This window comes from Orycteropus afer, unplaced genomic scaffold (genome assembly GCF_000298275.1).
Source record: "Orycteropus afer afer isolate SDZICR_OR568_19922 unplaced genomic scaffold, OryAfe1.0 scaffold00100, whole genome shotgun sequence".
In the NCBI taxonomy this organism is placed as follows: domain Eukaryota; kingdom Metazoa; phylum Chordata; class Mammalia; order Tubulidentata; family Orycteropodidae; genus Orycteropus; species Orycteropus afer.
The window spans coordinates 7,087,846-7,103,907 of record NW_006921687.1 but is presented as its reverse complement, the minus strand read 5'-3'; the positions used below and the strand labels follow the sequence as shown (position 1 = coordinate 7,103,907).

At 37.6% G+C, this 16,062-nt stretch overlaps 1 protein-coding gene across 1 annotated transcript in view; it reads right to left on the bottom strand.

Annotated features, from left to right (window-relative positions):
* The window catches only part of DENND5B (DENN domain containing 5B), a 355,051-nt gene that overhangs the window by 152,656 nt on the left and 186,333 nt on the right, over positions 1–16,062 (bottom strand). Inside the window, exon 5 of the mRNA XM_042781291.1 lies at positions 1,744–1,931. Within this exon, the coding sequence (XP_042637225.1) occupies positions 1,744–1,931 (188 nt within the window). The remainder of the gene's footprint in view (positions 1–1,743; positions 1,932–16,062) is intronic.

The following is a 16,062-nucleotide window of genomic DNA, read 5'->3' as shown; positions in this document are numbered from 1 at the left end:
TTGTCAAAGCAGACAAATGCACCGTGATAGTTAGTGATTAAAACATAATGCAGAGATAGTCTAATAAAAAAGGAGAAAACAAAACATAATGCAAAAAAAAAAAAAAAAAAAGCATATGGAATTTTGTTATTTTTTGCATACCTTAAGAGTCAGAGGATACCCACAGACACAGAGACAGAAAGTTTCCCTATTACAAATATATCAAGGTAATTTTTAAAAAATTCTCAACAATTATTACTCATGCAAAAATGGAAAGGCAGTATTTATGAATACAAACAAACTGATTAATACACAAAACAGACCATATACTCAACATGAAACTAAAATACATCACTGTTTTAGTCTTTAAAACAAAATACATTGTTTATTTATTTTTACTGAAATTTTAAAGGATTTATTTCCTTGAACTAACAAGATACTGAGATTAATTTAAGGAAAAAGAAAACAAGAAAGTTTAGGGAACAGAAAAAAATAGGTGAAATCCGGAGGAAAAAGAATACATACATAAGCCCAGAAAGAGCAAGGCAGCGTGTGTGTGTATTTTATGTGAACTAAAACAAGCTATCTTCTCCTGAAGAAACATGTCAATTTTGGTAAGGATACATTCATTAGGAAAAAAATTAAGCAATGGGTAACTACATGTATCATTCCTGAGTATAATATTCACATGGCTATAGCTGAATTTATATTTCAATTCACTTATCAAAATGAAAATCACTATGGGAAATAAGAACAAATAAAAGTGAGGCACAGCATGAGAGATTTCATTAAGAAAGGTGTAATTAAATAGCTAAACAATATAATGTAATTAACCACTTTATGTTTTTTAGTAGTCCATGGCACCCTCATCAATATTTCATTTTAAAGGCTTTACATTGCAATTCTGAGTACTATTAACAAAAACTAGGTTCAAAATGCTTTCAAAAATTCACTTATTTTCTTCTTAAACAGTATTTGAAAATACAGCATGCAGAAAACATGGTAACCTTAGGGTGGCAAAGAGCCAAGAGTCAGGATTTTTATCTCAATCACCCAGCCAAGCTAACATTTAGAACAGGTTGATAACTGGCCTTAGGTCTGAAAACAGAACAGTAAAATATCTGATATTTCATCATCCCTGGCTTGCTGAAAGATGTTATTTTTCATCTGACAGAGGTCAAGAATCAAATTCACCTCAGTTAACCAAAAAAGACCAAACTCACTGCTGTCGAGTAATTTCTGCCTCATAGCAACCCCTCCTTGGATTTCCAAGGCAGAATCATTACGAAAGTAGATTGCCCAGTCTTCCTTCCGAGGAGTGGCTGGTGGGTTTGAACCGCCAGCCTTCTGGTTAGCAGTCAAATGCCTCAGGCACTACGGCATCAAAGCTTCCATCTTAGTTAAGACAATGATTTTTTAAAAAATGTTAAAATCTGTTTGTGTCACTTAGAAACAAAATTTATAACATGAATGAGGCAAAGAAATGAACTGTTACTAGAATAAAGCAGTGAGTAATGCTACTAGTACTCCATCTTTATATATTTATGTCTGAAAATCTTCCTTTTCTGAACCATGTCTATTAATTATGAGTTAGTATCATCATGAGTCAGCATCTACATGCTATGGCTCAGACTCTACCCCAGATGTATTTGGAAGATTTCACGTAGTTGAAGAGACACAATTTGGACAAAAACTATCTAACAAAAAAAAGCCTTGACCTAAATCAACAAACAGCAAATGCTTCATTTCATTATTAAGTATTACCTCTTGAGGAAGTTCTAGTTTAGAACGGTCAGTTCCTTCTTTTGACTGAAGGCCCATCAGATAAGGGACAGGAGCATCAAGAAAATGTAGCAGGGAAGCAGGGAGTATGGGCACATAAACATGTTGCCATTGAAATGGGAACAAAAGTGTGGTGATGCCTTCCGCCACAGTCATCAAGCGTTGATAATCTGCACAGAATAAGGAAAAACAGAGGGGAAGATTCCAAGTAAAAACATAATTACTGTATTAAGCCTGAAAATATCAATTTCCAGAAAATACTTCCTGTATTAATAAACAAAATGTTTATTTATAATCATGCAGAAAATCAGTCAGTTCTATCCCACCATAATTAAAGAGTTACATCGTTTCACTTGAATGGCAAATGACAAGGAGGTATGGGTAGGTAGGAAGTATCACTGCATCTCTGCTTTTTAAACTCAGTGGTATGTGAAGATGCATTCCATTACAACATGGAGTAATCAAGAACTCAAATGTACAAGATGTATTACTATTGATCACTTTTTGTATACATGTGTAGTTATATAATCCTCCAATTTAGAAGCTTTTTTCTTATATATATGATCGTAGCTATTTCTTATACGTATACTGATTATAGCTACTTTAATCTTCATTTTGTGAGTACAAGAAATCAAACAGATACATGCATTCATAGTCACACTTCTATATTTAACCCTCAACTATAGAAGCTTTAAAAAAATCTTTTAAAACAAACTTATTACATCTAGTAGAAACAAAGAAAAAGCCAGACCAGAAAATTAAATGTTAGGCTTTTTTGTTGTGTTGTTTATATAAACTCATTTATCAACATTAAAACCCACTACAACATTCAAATGCTTTCTAAAATCATTCTGGCATGGATGTACATGGATACACACACACACAATCCCTATTTAAACTCTTAGAGGTATTTTTTTCTTTTTTAATTTAGAAAGGTAATATGGTACATATATCATAAATTACAAAGTATCTAGTACAGCCCTTGCAATCAAACATATTAACATTTCTGCAGCAAAACGTGAGTACTACTAAGGCAGAGAACCAAAGAATATAATAAATAGGGTCACATTTTGGTTCAGGTCAGGTTTTGCTGATAAAGTTACAAAAACAATGTTTGATTTCAGAAATTTCTGGATTTGAGAATTGAAGATAAGGGATTATGGACTTGCAATAATAATCCTCACAGTATTAATTGTACACAAATGTAGTAAAATCTAGGGGAGTAAGACTTTAGGGACATCTTAATAAAAAGGTTAAGGAAAATGATCAGATGCTACTTCACATCAACTCAAAGAACACTTAGCCAAGTATACTCAGGATGTTTTCCACTTAAAATTTTTGTGTCACTTTATAATTTATAGATGACAACTTATAACAGTCTATAATGGAATTTTGATAATGAATCATCAGGTATTCTTAGCCCAAGTATACTTAAAATTTTCCTTATTTGACTCATCATTAAGACTCAAATTTTAGGTGAAAAATTTTTTATTTAAAAATTTTTAATTGTGCTTTAGGTTTAAGTTTACAGAACAGAGTTTGTTTTACGTTCAACATTACATGTACATTTAGTTTCACTCCCCATTTACCATCCCCAACCCTAATCCAGTCACCTCCCCTCCCTGCCCAGTAATCTCCCCCCTCCCCCGCTCCTCATAGTTATGTACTCCTGTGTGTCCTGCATTTTCCTAATGTTACCTCTCTGGTGCCCCATGGTCGATTGCTCCAAGGGATGCATTTCCATAGAGTCTGTGGTGCGTCACCTTGGGTTGAGTGATCTGCGTGTACATCTTCTTTACTACTGGGCTGAGAGCCAGCCCCTGGGAGTGAGCTTTATTCCAAGCCCTAAATGTAGCTCTGGTAGCATAGCGCCTAAGGCACTTGACTGCTAGCCAAGAAGGCTGGCGGTTCAAACCCACCAGCCACTCCTTGGAAGGAAGGTTGGGCAATCTACTCCCATAGGGATACTGCCTCAGAAACCCAAGGAGGGGTCGCTATGAGTCAGGTCCGACTTGATGGCACATAACAACAACAAATGTATCAGAGGGCCCTAGTATTGGGGGTCTCACCAGACTCCATCCGACCAGTAATTCTGGTCATTACTGAGTTTTTGGATTTTGTTCCACGTTTTCCCTCCAACTCTATCCAGGATCTCCAGATTTGATCCTTTTCTAAGTGGTTGGCACTGGTAGCCAGGCACCATCTAGTTCTTCTGGTCTTAAGGGCCATGGTGTCCTAGGGCTAATTGCTTCCAAATGCCCTTGGTTGTTTTTTTTTTTTTGCACTCTTCTTCGCTTCTGATGATAGGAGACCATTAGCTGCATCTTAGATGGCGGCCTGAAAGCTTTTAAGACCCCAGTCGCTACTCACCAATGTAGGATGAGGAACGAGACTTTTATGTATTTTGTTGTGCCAATTGAGTCTGGTATCCCCCAGTACTATGGTCCTGAGTCGGCAGATCCATTGGATCTCTCTCCCACAGTGTCTGAGTGTCTGTGAGGGATTACTTTATGTCTGTCTTCTGTAAGGATTGCAGGTATTTTGTATCACTGGTATCTGTGCAAGATTTATCATAGGAATACTTCTGAAAAACAAACACAAGGTGGCCTGGTGAGAGATAGGGGTCAATCATTTGAGCACAAACAGCTGACCCAATTACCTGGGGTGGAAATACACACACACACAGGATCAGCTGAGGCCCACAGGAAGAAGCTGGGCTGAGACAGCTGGTACTTTCTGGAGCTAAGGGGTGGGAGAGGTGGCTAAAAGCTATCAGTTACCTGCCACTGTGTTAGGTATCATGCAAATGTTTGAACTGAAGGAGATGAGGTCTTTTAGCACAGGGGTCAGGGTGAGGTTGGAGAGCTGACTTGAAACCCCTGAAGCCCACCAAATGGAGCCCAGGTTTAGAACTTATGCTCTGGTCAGAACTTATTGAAGCTCTGCACCACCACAGCACTCCATCTGGCACTTGCCCCACGGTACTGTCTCTCTTCCACTATAGGATTCTTATAGGCAGAGTGGTATCCATTTTATTTCATTTTCTCTTCATCAAAACAAAGGACCTAGAGTATAACCAAGGAGCTCTGGTGACATAGTAGATAAGGCACTTAGCTGCTAATCAGAAGGTCAGCGGTTCAAACCCACCAGCCACTCCACAGAAGGAAGATGGGGTGATCTACTTATGTAAAGATTTACAGCCTCGGAAACCCAGCGGCAGTTGCTATGAGTCAAAATCAATTTGATGGCATAAGTGTGGTTTTTGGTTTGAGAGTACAGCCAGTGCTTAATTAATGCATGAGGCCTGATCTAAATTTACAATGGAAGATAGTATCTTGATGATGCCAAATACTATACCAGTCTCTTCTTATATGCAAGTAAGAGTCCTAACACAACAGCCAAAAACATCAAGAGCAGAAAGGCATGCAGATAACTTACTATAAAAAGACATATCTAAGGAAATGTCCTTAGCTTCTATTCTGCGGCCATCCACTTCAGCCACGGATTGGCTTTTTTTTTTTTTTTAAATTTCTGCAACCTCAGCACTTAGTATAGAATCTGGCACATAACAGATGCTCAAAAGTATTTTTAATAAATAGATTTCCTTAGATTTTTTGTCTATATGAGATTAAAGAACCACTAATTTCTCAGTAGGAGAAAACATTAACTATTCAGACAAGAAACTTTGCTGAAAAACCACATTTCCTGGGATAGTCATATATTCAGTAAACTACGAACCTGCCCAGGCACGTAAGGAAAATCCAAATACTCATTTAGTAAGCCATGGTTTTTGCTTATGACATAGACAAGTATTCCAAATGACTCATTCCAACCATGTACAAGTAATCTTATAGAAATCAAACTACTGTTTTAAAACAGAAATCGTATTTTAACATTTTATCCCTGCATATTAAAAATGTAAAGATTTTAATGGAGAAATATTATGTAACTTCCCCAAAGCCTTTCACAGAGTGGGAAAGGACTTTTAGGAAGCTTCCACAGCTTTCAGGAGGTGATGAAAGAATCACAGAGTAGAAAATATATCTCACATGTTGTTCTTGAAGCTTGAGGGAGGGAGGGGGAAGCCCATTAAAGATTAAGAGGACAAAAATATTACCCCATATTCATTCCAATATTTTATGACTTGACTGTATTAAAAATGTACAGTATCCTATGTGAGTGAGCCAATACAAAAATAATTTGATTTTTCTTGTCTATATTTACTTTTTTAAAATTGATATTAGCTTTACTGTGGGTTTTTATGGGGATTTATTATTACAAAAAACTACCTTCATTTTTAAAAACATTTAAAAATTTAGGTTTCAAAAAGAGCTGTATTTATTACAACATCAGATGGGAGAAAAGAACTACTTGGTAGTCCTTAGGAAAATTAAAGTAGCAAAATAATTTAAAGAATATTCTTTCAACTCCATATGCATCCCTGACTTCTGAATACTGTACCTAGGATTTTTTTTTCTTAAATAGAAAAGAAGGAAGTTTCACTAAATTAAAAATTACTTATTAATCATTTATTCTGTCAACATGCTTCAGTCAAGAAATACTAGGAACACACCTTTAGTTGAACGAGTTGGATTTATGAATATTTACAGAGAAAGGACACACACTTCAGGAAACCTTAGGGCTTCTTAGTAATATGGTGTCCTAGTTCTCCAGTGCTGCTGTAATAGAAATACCACAAGTGCATGGCTTTAGTAAGCAGAAATCTATTCCTTTACAGTTGAGGAGGTGGGAAGTCCAAAGTCATAGTGCTGGCTCTAGAGGAAGACTAGACTAGAAGTCTGAGTGAGTTCTAGAATGCTGGCTCTAAGGGCTGGTAGAGGCCCCTGAACCTTGGGCTTCAGCTCTGCCATCCAGGCCCACTGGAGCAAGATGTGGGCTTTTCCTGAACCATGTAACTACAGGGTCTCATAAACTCTAAGACTGGCAGGCAGCATAGCAAGCTGCTGGATGCTAAGGCTGATGAATCCAAGATCGGCAGATTGTTGGCTCACAGGCTGCGAAGGCAATGATCTCAAAATCAGCAGGCAACACAACAGGCCACTGGTTCAAGTCCAGGAACTGGAAATGACTAGCTAAATGCAAGATTCTTTCCATATATACTGGAAGCAGGCCACACCCCAAAGGCAACCCCCCTTCAACTGATGAACTACTCACAGGAGATTCCACCATGGTGATTCCACCTAGTCCAATTTAACCATGAGGAGTAATTACATCCAGCTGCCAAGCCATTCAAAATCACAGCCAAGCCAAGTCGACACACAAGTTTAACTACTACCACAGAGCATTCAGAAAAAACTTGTATGATTTGGGCTTTGACTGGTAATTTTGGGGAGAGTCTAAGGAAGCAGGAAATTCCTTTTGGATTGGGTGCTCTCAGAAAGCAAGGTAATTCTATGACTGGGTATTTCAATAAATCCGATTTATATAGAGGGCAGGTTAAAGTGGGGATAAAGCTGTAATTGGTAAGCAAGTAGCAGTTACTCATTTAGCTAGAGCAGAGGGGATGTTTGGTATGTTTTCTGTCTTGTTTGGTATTTTGTGATCTTACTTATTTTGGATGTCCTTTAGTGACTCTTCACAGCCCAAAGGAGGGAAACATGGCTTAGTTATGAGCATGAGATCAGCACTGCAGTAACAGTGAGGTCTAGCTGTGAGCAACAGGTCCATTTCTGGATGTCAGGGGCTGCTTTCCCCCTCCCCCTTCCTTTCTCAGTTATAAGCCAAATACAGGTAAAAAAGTCGCAGGGTTTGACATAGTCAAATCCTGTGACAGTTATCTTTTTTTGGGGGGTTTGAGACATATTTTTTTAAATTTTTAGTTCTTTTCTTAAATTTTATTTATTGTTGTTAAGACTATACACAGCAAAACACCAATTCAACAGCTTCTACATGGACAATTCAGTGACACTGATTATAATCTTCAACTCGTACAATCATTCTTCCTTGATTTGCTGAGTTGTTCCTCCCCCACTAACACAAATTCACTGCCTCCTAAAGTTCCTAGCTAATCTTTTGAGTTGCTATTGTGAATATGATCCCATATAGATAGTTCTTAACAGATGATAATGCTCAAAGTAGATCTTTTTTACTAGCTAAGCTAAACTATTGTTCAGTTTCAAGATGACTTCAGGGAATACTTTTGGTTTAAGGTTTAAAGATTATCTCAGGGCAATAGTTTCAAGGGTTCATCCAGTATCCATGGCTTTAAAAAGTTTAGAGTCCATGAGAATCTTCAATTCTGCTCTGCATTTTCCCCCTGTTGATCAGGATTCTTCAATGGCATCTATGATCAAAATTTCCAGTAATGGTAGCCAGGCAACAGCCAGTTCTTTCAGTCTCATAATAGAGGAGGCAGCTGTTCATGGAGGCAGTCAGTCACACATTCCATATCCTTCTCCTATTCCTGATTCTTCTTCCTCTGTTGCTCCAGGTGAATAGAGACCAATGGTTGTAACTTAGATGGCCGCTTGTAAGCTTTTAAGATCTTACACACTGCATAATGACCTAGGATGTAGAACAGAAGCACTGAACACATTAACCGACCAATTAACTGGAATGTTTCATGAAACCATGATCTTCAACCTCCAAACCAAGGAACCAAATCCAATGAGGGGTTTTGGCTGTACATAAGCAGCCTCAGCAGCTACTCTTTTGTTGTTGTTTTAAGTATGTCTATCACACAACTTTTGCAAATTCAACTTTTTACAGGTGTATGAGTGTGAAATCCTACCCTTAATCAATGCAATTTCCCACCTCTGGTAACCACTAATAAACTTTGGTCTCTTTATTATTTTTAAATATATATATATATATATATGTGTGTGTGTGTGTGTGTGTTTTAACTTCGATCTTTTTACGTTTGCCTTTTCTTGTCTTTTCATGTAAATGAAGTCATATAACGTTTGTCCTTTTGTGATTGGCTTATTTCATTCAGTATAATGTCTTCAAGCTTCATCCACACTGTACCATGTATCAAAACATCATTTTTCTTACTGGCTGAGTAGTATTCCATTGCATGTACGCACCACATTTTGTTTATCTAATTATCCTACTTACAGGCATTTAGGTTGTTTCCACCTTTGGTTACTGTTAAGTAGTGCTGCAGTGAACAGTGGTGTTCAAGTATCTTTTTGACTCTCTGCTTTCAAGTTCTTTGGGCATATATCTAGGAGTGGAATGCTGGGTCATAAGATAATTCTATTTTTAATTTTTTGAGGAACCACCACACTGTTTTTCACAACGAATGTAGCATTTTAAATTCTCACCAACAATAGGTAAGAGGTCTGATTTCCTGACATCCTCACCAACGTTTGTTATTTATTTTTCATCTTAGCCCTCTTAGTGGAAATGGCATCTCATTGTGGTTTTGATTTGCATTTCTCTGATGGCTAATGATGCTTAGCATCTTTTCAAGTGTTTGGTGGCTAGCTGAATGTTCTCTTTGGTAAAATGTCTATTCAAGGTCTTAGCCTATTTTATGATTGGGTTGTTTGTCTTTTTGTTGTTAAGTTGTTGAAGTTTTAGATATATTTAGGTTATCAGATATCTTTTTACCAGATATATGAATTCTGAAGATAATCTCCCAGTTATTATCTTACCTTTTCAGTTTTTTGGTAAAGACTTTTCATGAACAAAGTTTTAAATTTTTATGAGGTCACATTTATGTTGTCTTTTGCCATTTGTGCTTTTGTTATTATATTAGATAATCCATTATCGAAAGCCAGGTGTGACAGTGTTGTCCCTCTAAAAATTATATGGTTGTAGTTTGGAACTTTTAGGTCCTTAATTCATTTTGAGTTTGTTTTTGTGTATGGTGTGAGGCATGGATCCTGTTTCATTTTACTGCACGTGGAAGTCCAATTTTTCCAACACCATTTACCGAAGAGACTTCTTTTACCACAGAATCGATTTAGCACGCTTGTCAAAAATCAGGCAACTGCAGATAATGTGAGATTATTTCTGGACTCAATTCTATTCCATTGGTCTGTGTGTCTTCTATTATACCAGTACCAGGCAATTTTAATTACTGCAACTGTACAGTATGTATTAAAATGAGGAAGTGTGAGTCCTCCTACTTTGTTCTTCTCTTTCAACACTGTTTTCACTATCTGGGTCTCTTGCCATTCCATACAAAGTTGAGTTTACACTTTGTGTAAAGGCAGTTGTTGGAATTTTGATCTGGATTGTGTTGAATCCATAGTTCATGTTGGGCAGAACTGACATCTTAATATTAAGTCTTCTAATCCATTTAAATCCAATTGATTTATTTAATTCTTCTTTAATCTCTTTCAGCAGTGTTTTATAGTTTCATTATATAAATCCTGCACACCTCTGGATAGATTTATTCCTAGGTATTTTATTCTCTTAGATGCTATTGTAAATGGAATTGTTTCCTAAATTTCCCTTTCAGGTTTCTCATTGCTGGTGTTTAGAAACAACTGATTTTTGTTTGCTGACCTCTATTCAGCAACTTTACTAAATTTCTCTATTAGCTCTAAAAATTTTGTGGACTCTTTGGGATTTTCTAAATATAAGATCATATTATCTGCAAAGAGAGGTAATTTTACTTTTCCATTCTGGATACACTTTATTTCTTTTTCTTGTCTTACTGCTCTGGCTGGGAGTTCTATACCATACTGACTAGAGGTGGTGAGAGTAAGCATCCTTGTCCTGCAGTTACTCTTTTATTATTTCTCAGTTCTAAATTGACTCAGTACATGCTCCATGATACTTGACTGGACTCTTCAAGCATTCAGTGTTCTACATTGAGCACAGTGTTAAGCTTTGCCAGTAGAAGGCACTTAGGGATTTGAAGGAGGGGGATCCAGTGTGTCACCTTTGCTTGTTCTTGTTCCTGCTGCACAGTTGGTCAGTGGTATGGATGTATAAGGACAACTGGTATATGAAGATATCCAGAGTTTCTCAGTGACAAAGCCTGGGGACCACCCTCTCAAGGCCCTCGTGATCCAGATACTGCACACTCAAAACTTATACCCACAGTGCACCCTACCAACTTCTGTGTACCTACAACAGTTGCAGCTCACTTGTAAGCTGATGTTTTTTTCTTGCTTGCCCAGTGACTGAAGACCAGCCCTGGCTCAGGTAACCCATAGTACTTCTTCACCATCCAGTGGGTTACAACTACATATTCTTCAATGAGGTATGAACTCCTCCAGCCTTGGGAAGTAGGTCTTCCTTCCAAGTTTGTCCTCCTCTCAGTGCCCTTTAGAGTTGCCTTTGTATTTTTATAGTGACTCTCCTATCATAGCTTAATAATTTTTTATATTAAATACCTTTGTTTAAATTATTGTGTACTTTCTCTGTCTTTGGACATATACATTCAAAAAGAACACATTAATCTATAAGGCAAAGAAAATCATATTTACACCTGTCTTTTCAAAAGCAATACTTTATGGCAAAGAAAATTAAACTAAAAAAATTTCACTGTTTTCTGTAATCAAAATCAGTGATGGTAGCATTAGTATTATTCAGAGACTGTTATATGGGAGCTCTGGTAGCGTAGTGCCTAAGGCATTTGACTGCTAACCAGAAGGCTGGCAGTTCACACCCACCAGCCACTCCTCGGAAGGATGGTTGGGCAATCTACTTCTGTAGGGATACCACCTTGGAAACCCAAGGAGAGGTTGCTATGAGTTGGATCCAACTCCATGGCAGTGAGTTTGGTATTTTTTGTTGTTGTTGTTAGTATAATGTGGGATAAAGCAAATAATGATAGGATACTGCAATTTTATCACCTATTTTCCTGTGCCTTTGAGAATCAGGATTCTTGATTTATATGAAAGAATATAAAAATACTGTACATATGAAATTAAGTAAAAACTCTTTAGTCTTAAATTAGAATTGAAAATAACAGTATGAATTCATGAATTATCTTTACAAATAACAGTATGTTTTCATTCAGTATGTACGTGGTCTGATGAACATACATGCTGTTGTTTTTAGGTGCCAGTAAGTTGGCTCTTACAGCAACCTTATGTACTACACAACAAAACACTGCCCAGTCCTGTGCCAGCCTCACAATCCTTGCTATACCTGAGCCTATCGTTGCAATCACTGTGTGAATATCTTGTTGTCTTCAGAGACATCTTTGCTCTTCAGCACTTTAAAGAGGTCTTTTGCAACACATTTTCCCAGTGCAATATGACATCTGATTTCTTGACTGCTACTTCCACTGGTATTGAGTGTGGAACAAATAATATGAAATCTTTGATAACTTCAATGTTTTATCCATTTATCATGATGTTGCTTATTGGTCCAGTTGTGAGGATTTTTGTTTTATTTATGTTGAGATATAATTCAAACTGCACTTCATCAGTAAGTGCTTCATGTCATCTTCATTTTCAGAGAGCAAGGTTTAGTTGTCTGCATATCACAGGTTGTTAATGAGTCTTCCTCCAATCCTGATGCTGTGTTCATATAGTCTAGCTTCTTGCATTATTTCATCAGCATACAGATTGAACAAGTATGGTGAAAGGATACAACCCTGACACACCCGTCCTGATTTTAAACCATACCGTATCCCCTTGTTCTGCGTGAATGACAGCCTCCTGGTCTATGTACAGGTTCCTCATGAGAACGATTACATATTCTAGAATTCCCATTCTTCTCAATGTTATCCATAATTTGTTATGATCCACACAATCAAATGCTTTTGCATAGTCAAACACAGGTAAACATCTTTCTGGTATTTTTTGCTTTCAGCCAAGAGCCATCTGACATCAGTAATGATATCCCTCATTCCACATCTTCTTCTGAATCCAGCTTGAATTTCTGGAAGTTCTCTATACACAGAGTCACTGTACCAAAAAGAATTGGTCAATGTTCATCCATTTCAGGAGGTAGCATATGGTCAAAAACCAGTGGTATTAAAGGAAGAAGTTGAAGTTGCACTGAAGGAACTGGTGAAAAACAAGGCTCCAGGAACTGACGGAATACCCATTGAAATGTTTCAACAAATGGATGCTGGGTTGGAGTCACTCACTCGTCTATGCCAAGAAATTTGGAAGACAGCTATCTGGCCAACTGACTGGAAGAGATCCATATTTATACCCATTCCAAAGCAAGGTGATTCCACACAATGTGGAAATCACTGAATTAAGTCACTGATGTTGCAAAATTCTGTCATGCTATCTCTGGCATCATTTCTATCACCAAGGCCATATTTTCCAACTACTGGTGATTTGTCTTTGTTTCCAACTTTTGCATTCCAATAACAAGTAACAATCAACACATCTCGATTGCATGTTTGGTCAATTTCAGACTGCAGAAGTTGGTAAAAATCTTCAATTTCGTTGTCTTTGGCTTTAGTGGTTCGTGTGTAAATTTGAGTAACAGTAGTATTAACTAGTCTTCCTTGTAGACATATGGATATGATCCTATCACTGACAGCACTGTACTTCAAGATAGATCTTGAAACATTCTTTGTGACAATGAATGTCACGCCATTCATCTTCAATTTGTCACTCCCAGCATAGTAGATCATATGGTTGTCTGATTCAAAATGGCCAAAACCAGTCCATTTCAGCTCATTAATGCCTAGGATATCAATCTTTATGTGTTCCATCCATTTTGACAACTTCCAGTTTTCCTATATTTGTACTCTGTACATTCCATGTTCCAATTATTAATGGATGTTTGCAGATGTTTCTTCCCATTTTGAGTCATGGCACATCAGCAAATGGAGGTCCCACAAGCTGTACTCCATCCACGTCGTTAAGGTTGACTCCACCTTAAGGCGGCACCACTTCCACAGTCTTAGTTTGAATGCCTTCCAACCTGAGTGGCTCATCTTCCGGCACTGTACCGGACAATGTTTCAGGGCACAGTGCCTGAGGCATTTGACTGCTAACCAGAAGCCTGGCAGTTCAAACCCACCAGGCTCTCCTTGGAAGGAAGACTGGGCAATCTACTTCTGTAGTGATGCCACCTCGGAAACCCAAGAAGGGGTAGCTATGAGTCAGATCTGACTTGACGGCAGTGAGTGTGGTTTTGGTTTTTGGTCATAAAGTTTTCCAGTAATATATTAAAACTTCTATTCATAAGTTTTCACTGGCCAATTTTCTGAAAAGTGGACAGCCCTCGTCTTAGTCTGGAAGCTCTATTGAAACCTGTCCACCATGGGTGACCTTGCTGGTATTCGAAATACCGGTGGCATAGCCTCCAACCTCACAGTAACACACAAGCCACCACAGTAGGACAAACTAACAGACGAGTGGTAGGATGAACATACACACATACGTAAAGGAAAAAAAAAAACCCACTGCCATCTAGTCAATTCCAACTCATAGCAATTAGCAATCCCCATACACATACATGTATGTCTGAACAGGTATGTTTCACCTCTAGCTCTTGTCAACTGAAAATGTCTAGAAACAATGCCCAACCTGGTAGCAATAAACATCCCCAATACCCAAATTATAGTCTTGAAATAGTATTTCTCAATAAGGAAAAGCCAATGAAGTGCTTCTTAGAGAAATGACTGATACTAGGTCTGGGGCAGAGAACATAAAAAATAAGCCTGGAATATCTTGTAACCAGATAGGAAGAAAGCTATTAGTTATGTAAAAAGGATCACGAAGCCAATTTGGCCAAAAATGGGACAAGTTGAGATAAAATGTGGGTAAGAAATGCAATTTGAAATGGAGAAAATTTGAAACCCATATGTCACCTGTCATGAGTTCATAGTGACACTAATTTTGGGGTAAAAACAAACAAACAAACAATTGCTTATTCTCAGAGGATGACAGGAAACAATCTCATTATCTAGTAAGAAAGGAAATAGTATCAAATATTATCCTGCCTTTACTACATTAATTGTACCACAGGGTAACCAAATAGTAGGTGAAGAAAGCAGAAAAGCATTTCTTTATAAAATTATTCCAACTAACAAATTAAAAATAAATAACAGAATTAGAATGTCAGTATTTCACAACCTCCACTGAATTAATGGGTCAAATATTAAACATCAATGACTGCTAACATCGAGAGACAATACGTGCCTCTGGATGAAAAACCACAAATAGCCAAAGGCATAAAGGATGAAAAAACACACATAATCAAAGGGACAAGCCTGAGTTTGATCAAGCATCTAGATCCAAAAGCCAAATTACAGGAAATACTGAAAGCAAAGTTTCATGCTGAACTGCTCCATGAGTGTGGAATCAAGAAAAGCCAGGCTGCTTTGGTTTTCAAACAGATAAATTATAAAGGGAAAAAGTTATGAATTATGCAGATTAAAAGAAACTCAAAAGATGTATCAATTTTTTTGTAATGGGCAAGACTAAATGAAGTGTCTATGATTGCACATTTAGGTAATAAAACCGAAGACATGAGAAAGTGATTTCTATAAAAATCTTGATAGCTGTTTCTTTTAGAGGGAAAGAAGAGGCCAAGAATGGAAATGAGCAAGCACACAGAAAGTATGCTTAATCCACTGCCATCAAGTCAACTCTGACTCACAGTGACCCCCATAAGGTTTCCAAGGCTGTAAATCTTTACAGAAGTAGATTACCTCATCTTCCTTCACAGAGCAGCTGGTGGGTTTGAAGTGCCAACCTTCTGCTGAGCAGCCAAATGCCTTACCAACTCTAATACCAGGGTTCCTCACAAAGGATGTCTAGAAGGCCACGAACTTCATTTATGGACCTTTGTTGTGGTTAAAAGATTACAATAATTCACCGTTGCTGTTGTTGTTAAGCGTCGCTGAGTCAGTTTTCACTCTTAGTGAACTATGCACAACAGGATGCAACACTGGCCAGTCCTGTGCCATCCTCATAATCATTGCTATGTTTGAGAACATAGTTGCGGTCACTGTTCAATCCATCTCACTGAAGGTCTTCCACTTTGTCACTGACCCTCTACTTTGCTAAGCATGATATTCATTTCCAGGGACTGCTCCCACCTGGTAACATCGAAAGTACATGAGACAAAGTCTTGCCATCTTTGCTTCTAAGGGTCATTCTGGGTGTATTTCTCCCAAAACAGATTTGTTTGTTCTTCTGGCAGTCCATGGTATATTGATTATTGTTCACCAACACCATAATTCTAAGGCATCAACTCTTCTTTTATCTTCCATATTCACTGCCCAGCTTTCGCATGCATATGAGGCAATTTAAACACCATGGCTTGGGTCATGTACACCTTAGTCTACAGGGTGTTATCTTTACTTTTTAATACATTAAAGAGGTCTTTTGCAGCAGATTTGCTCAGTGCAACACATCATTTGATTTCTTGACTGCTATGTTGATTGTGGATCCAAAT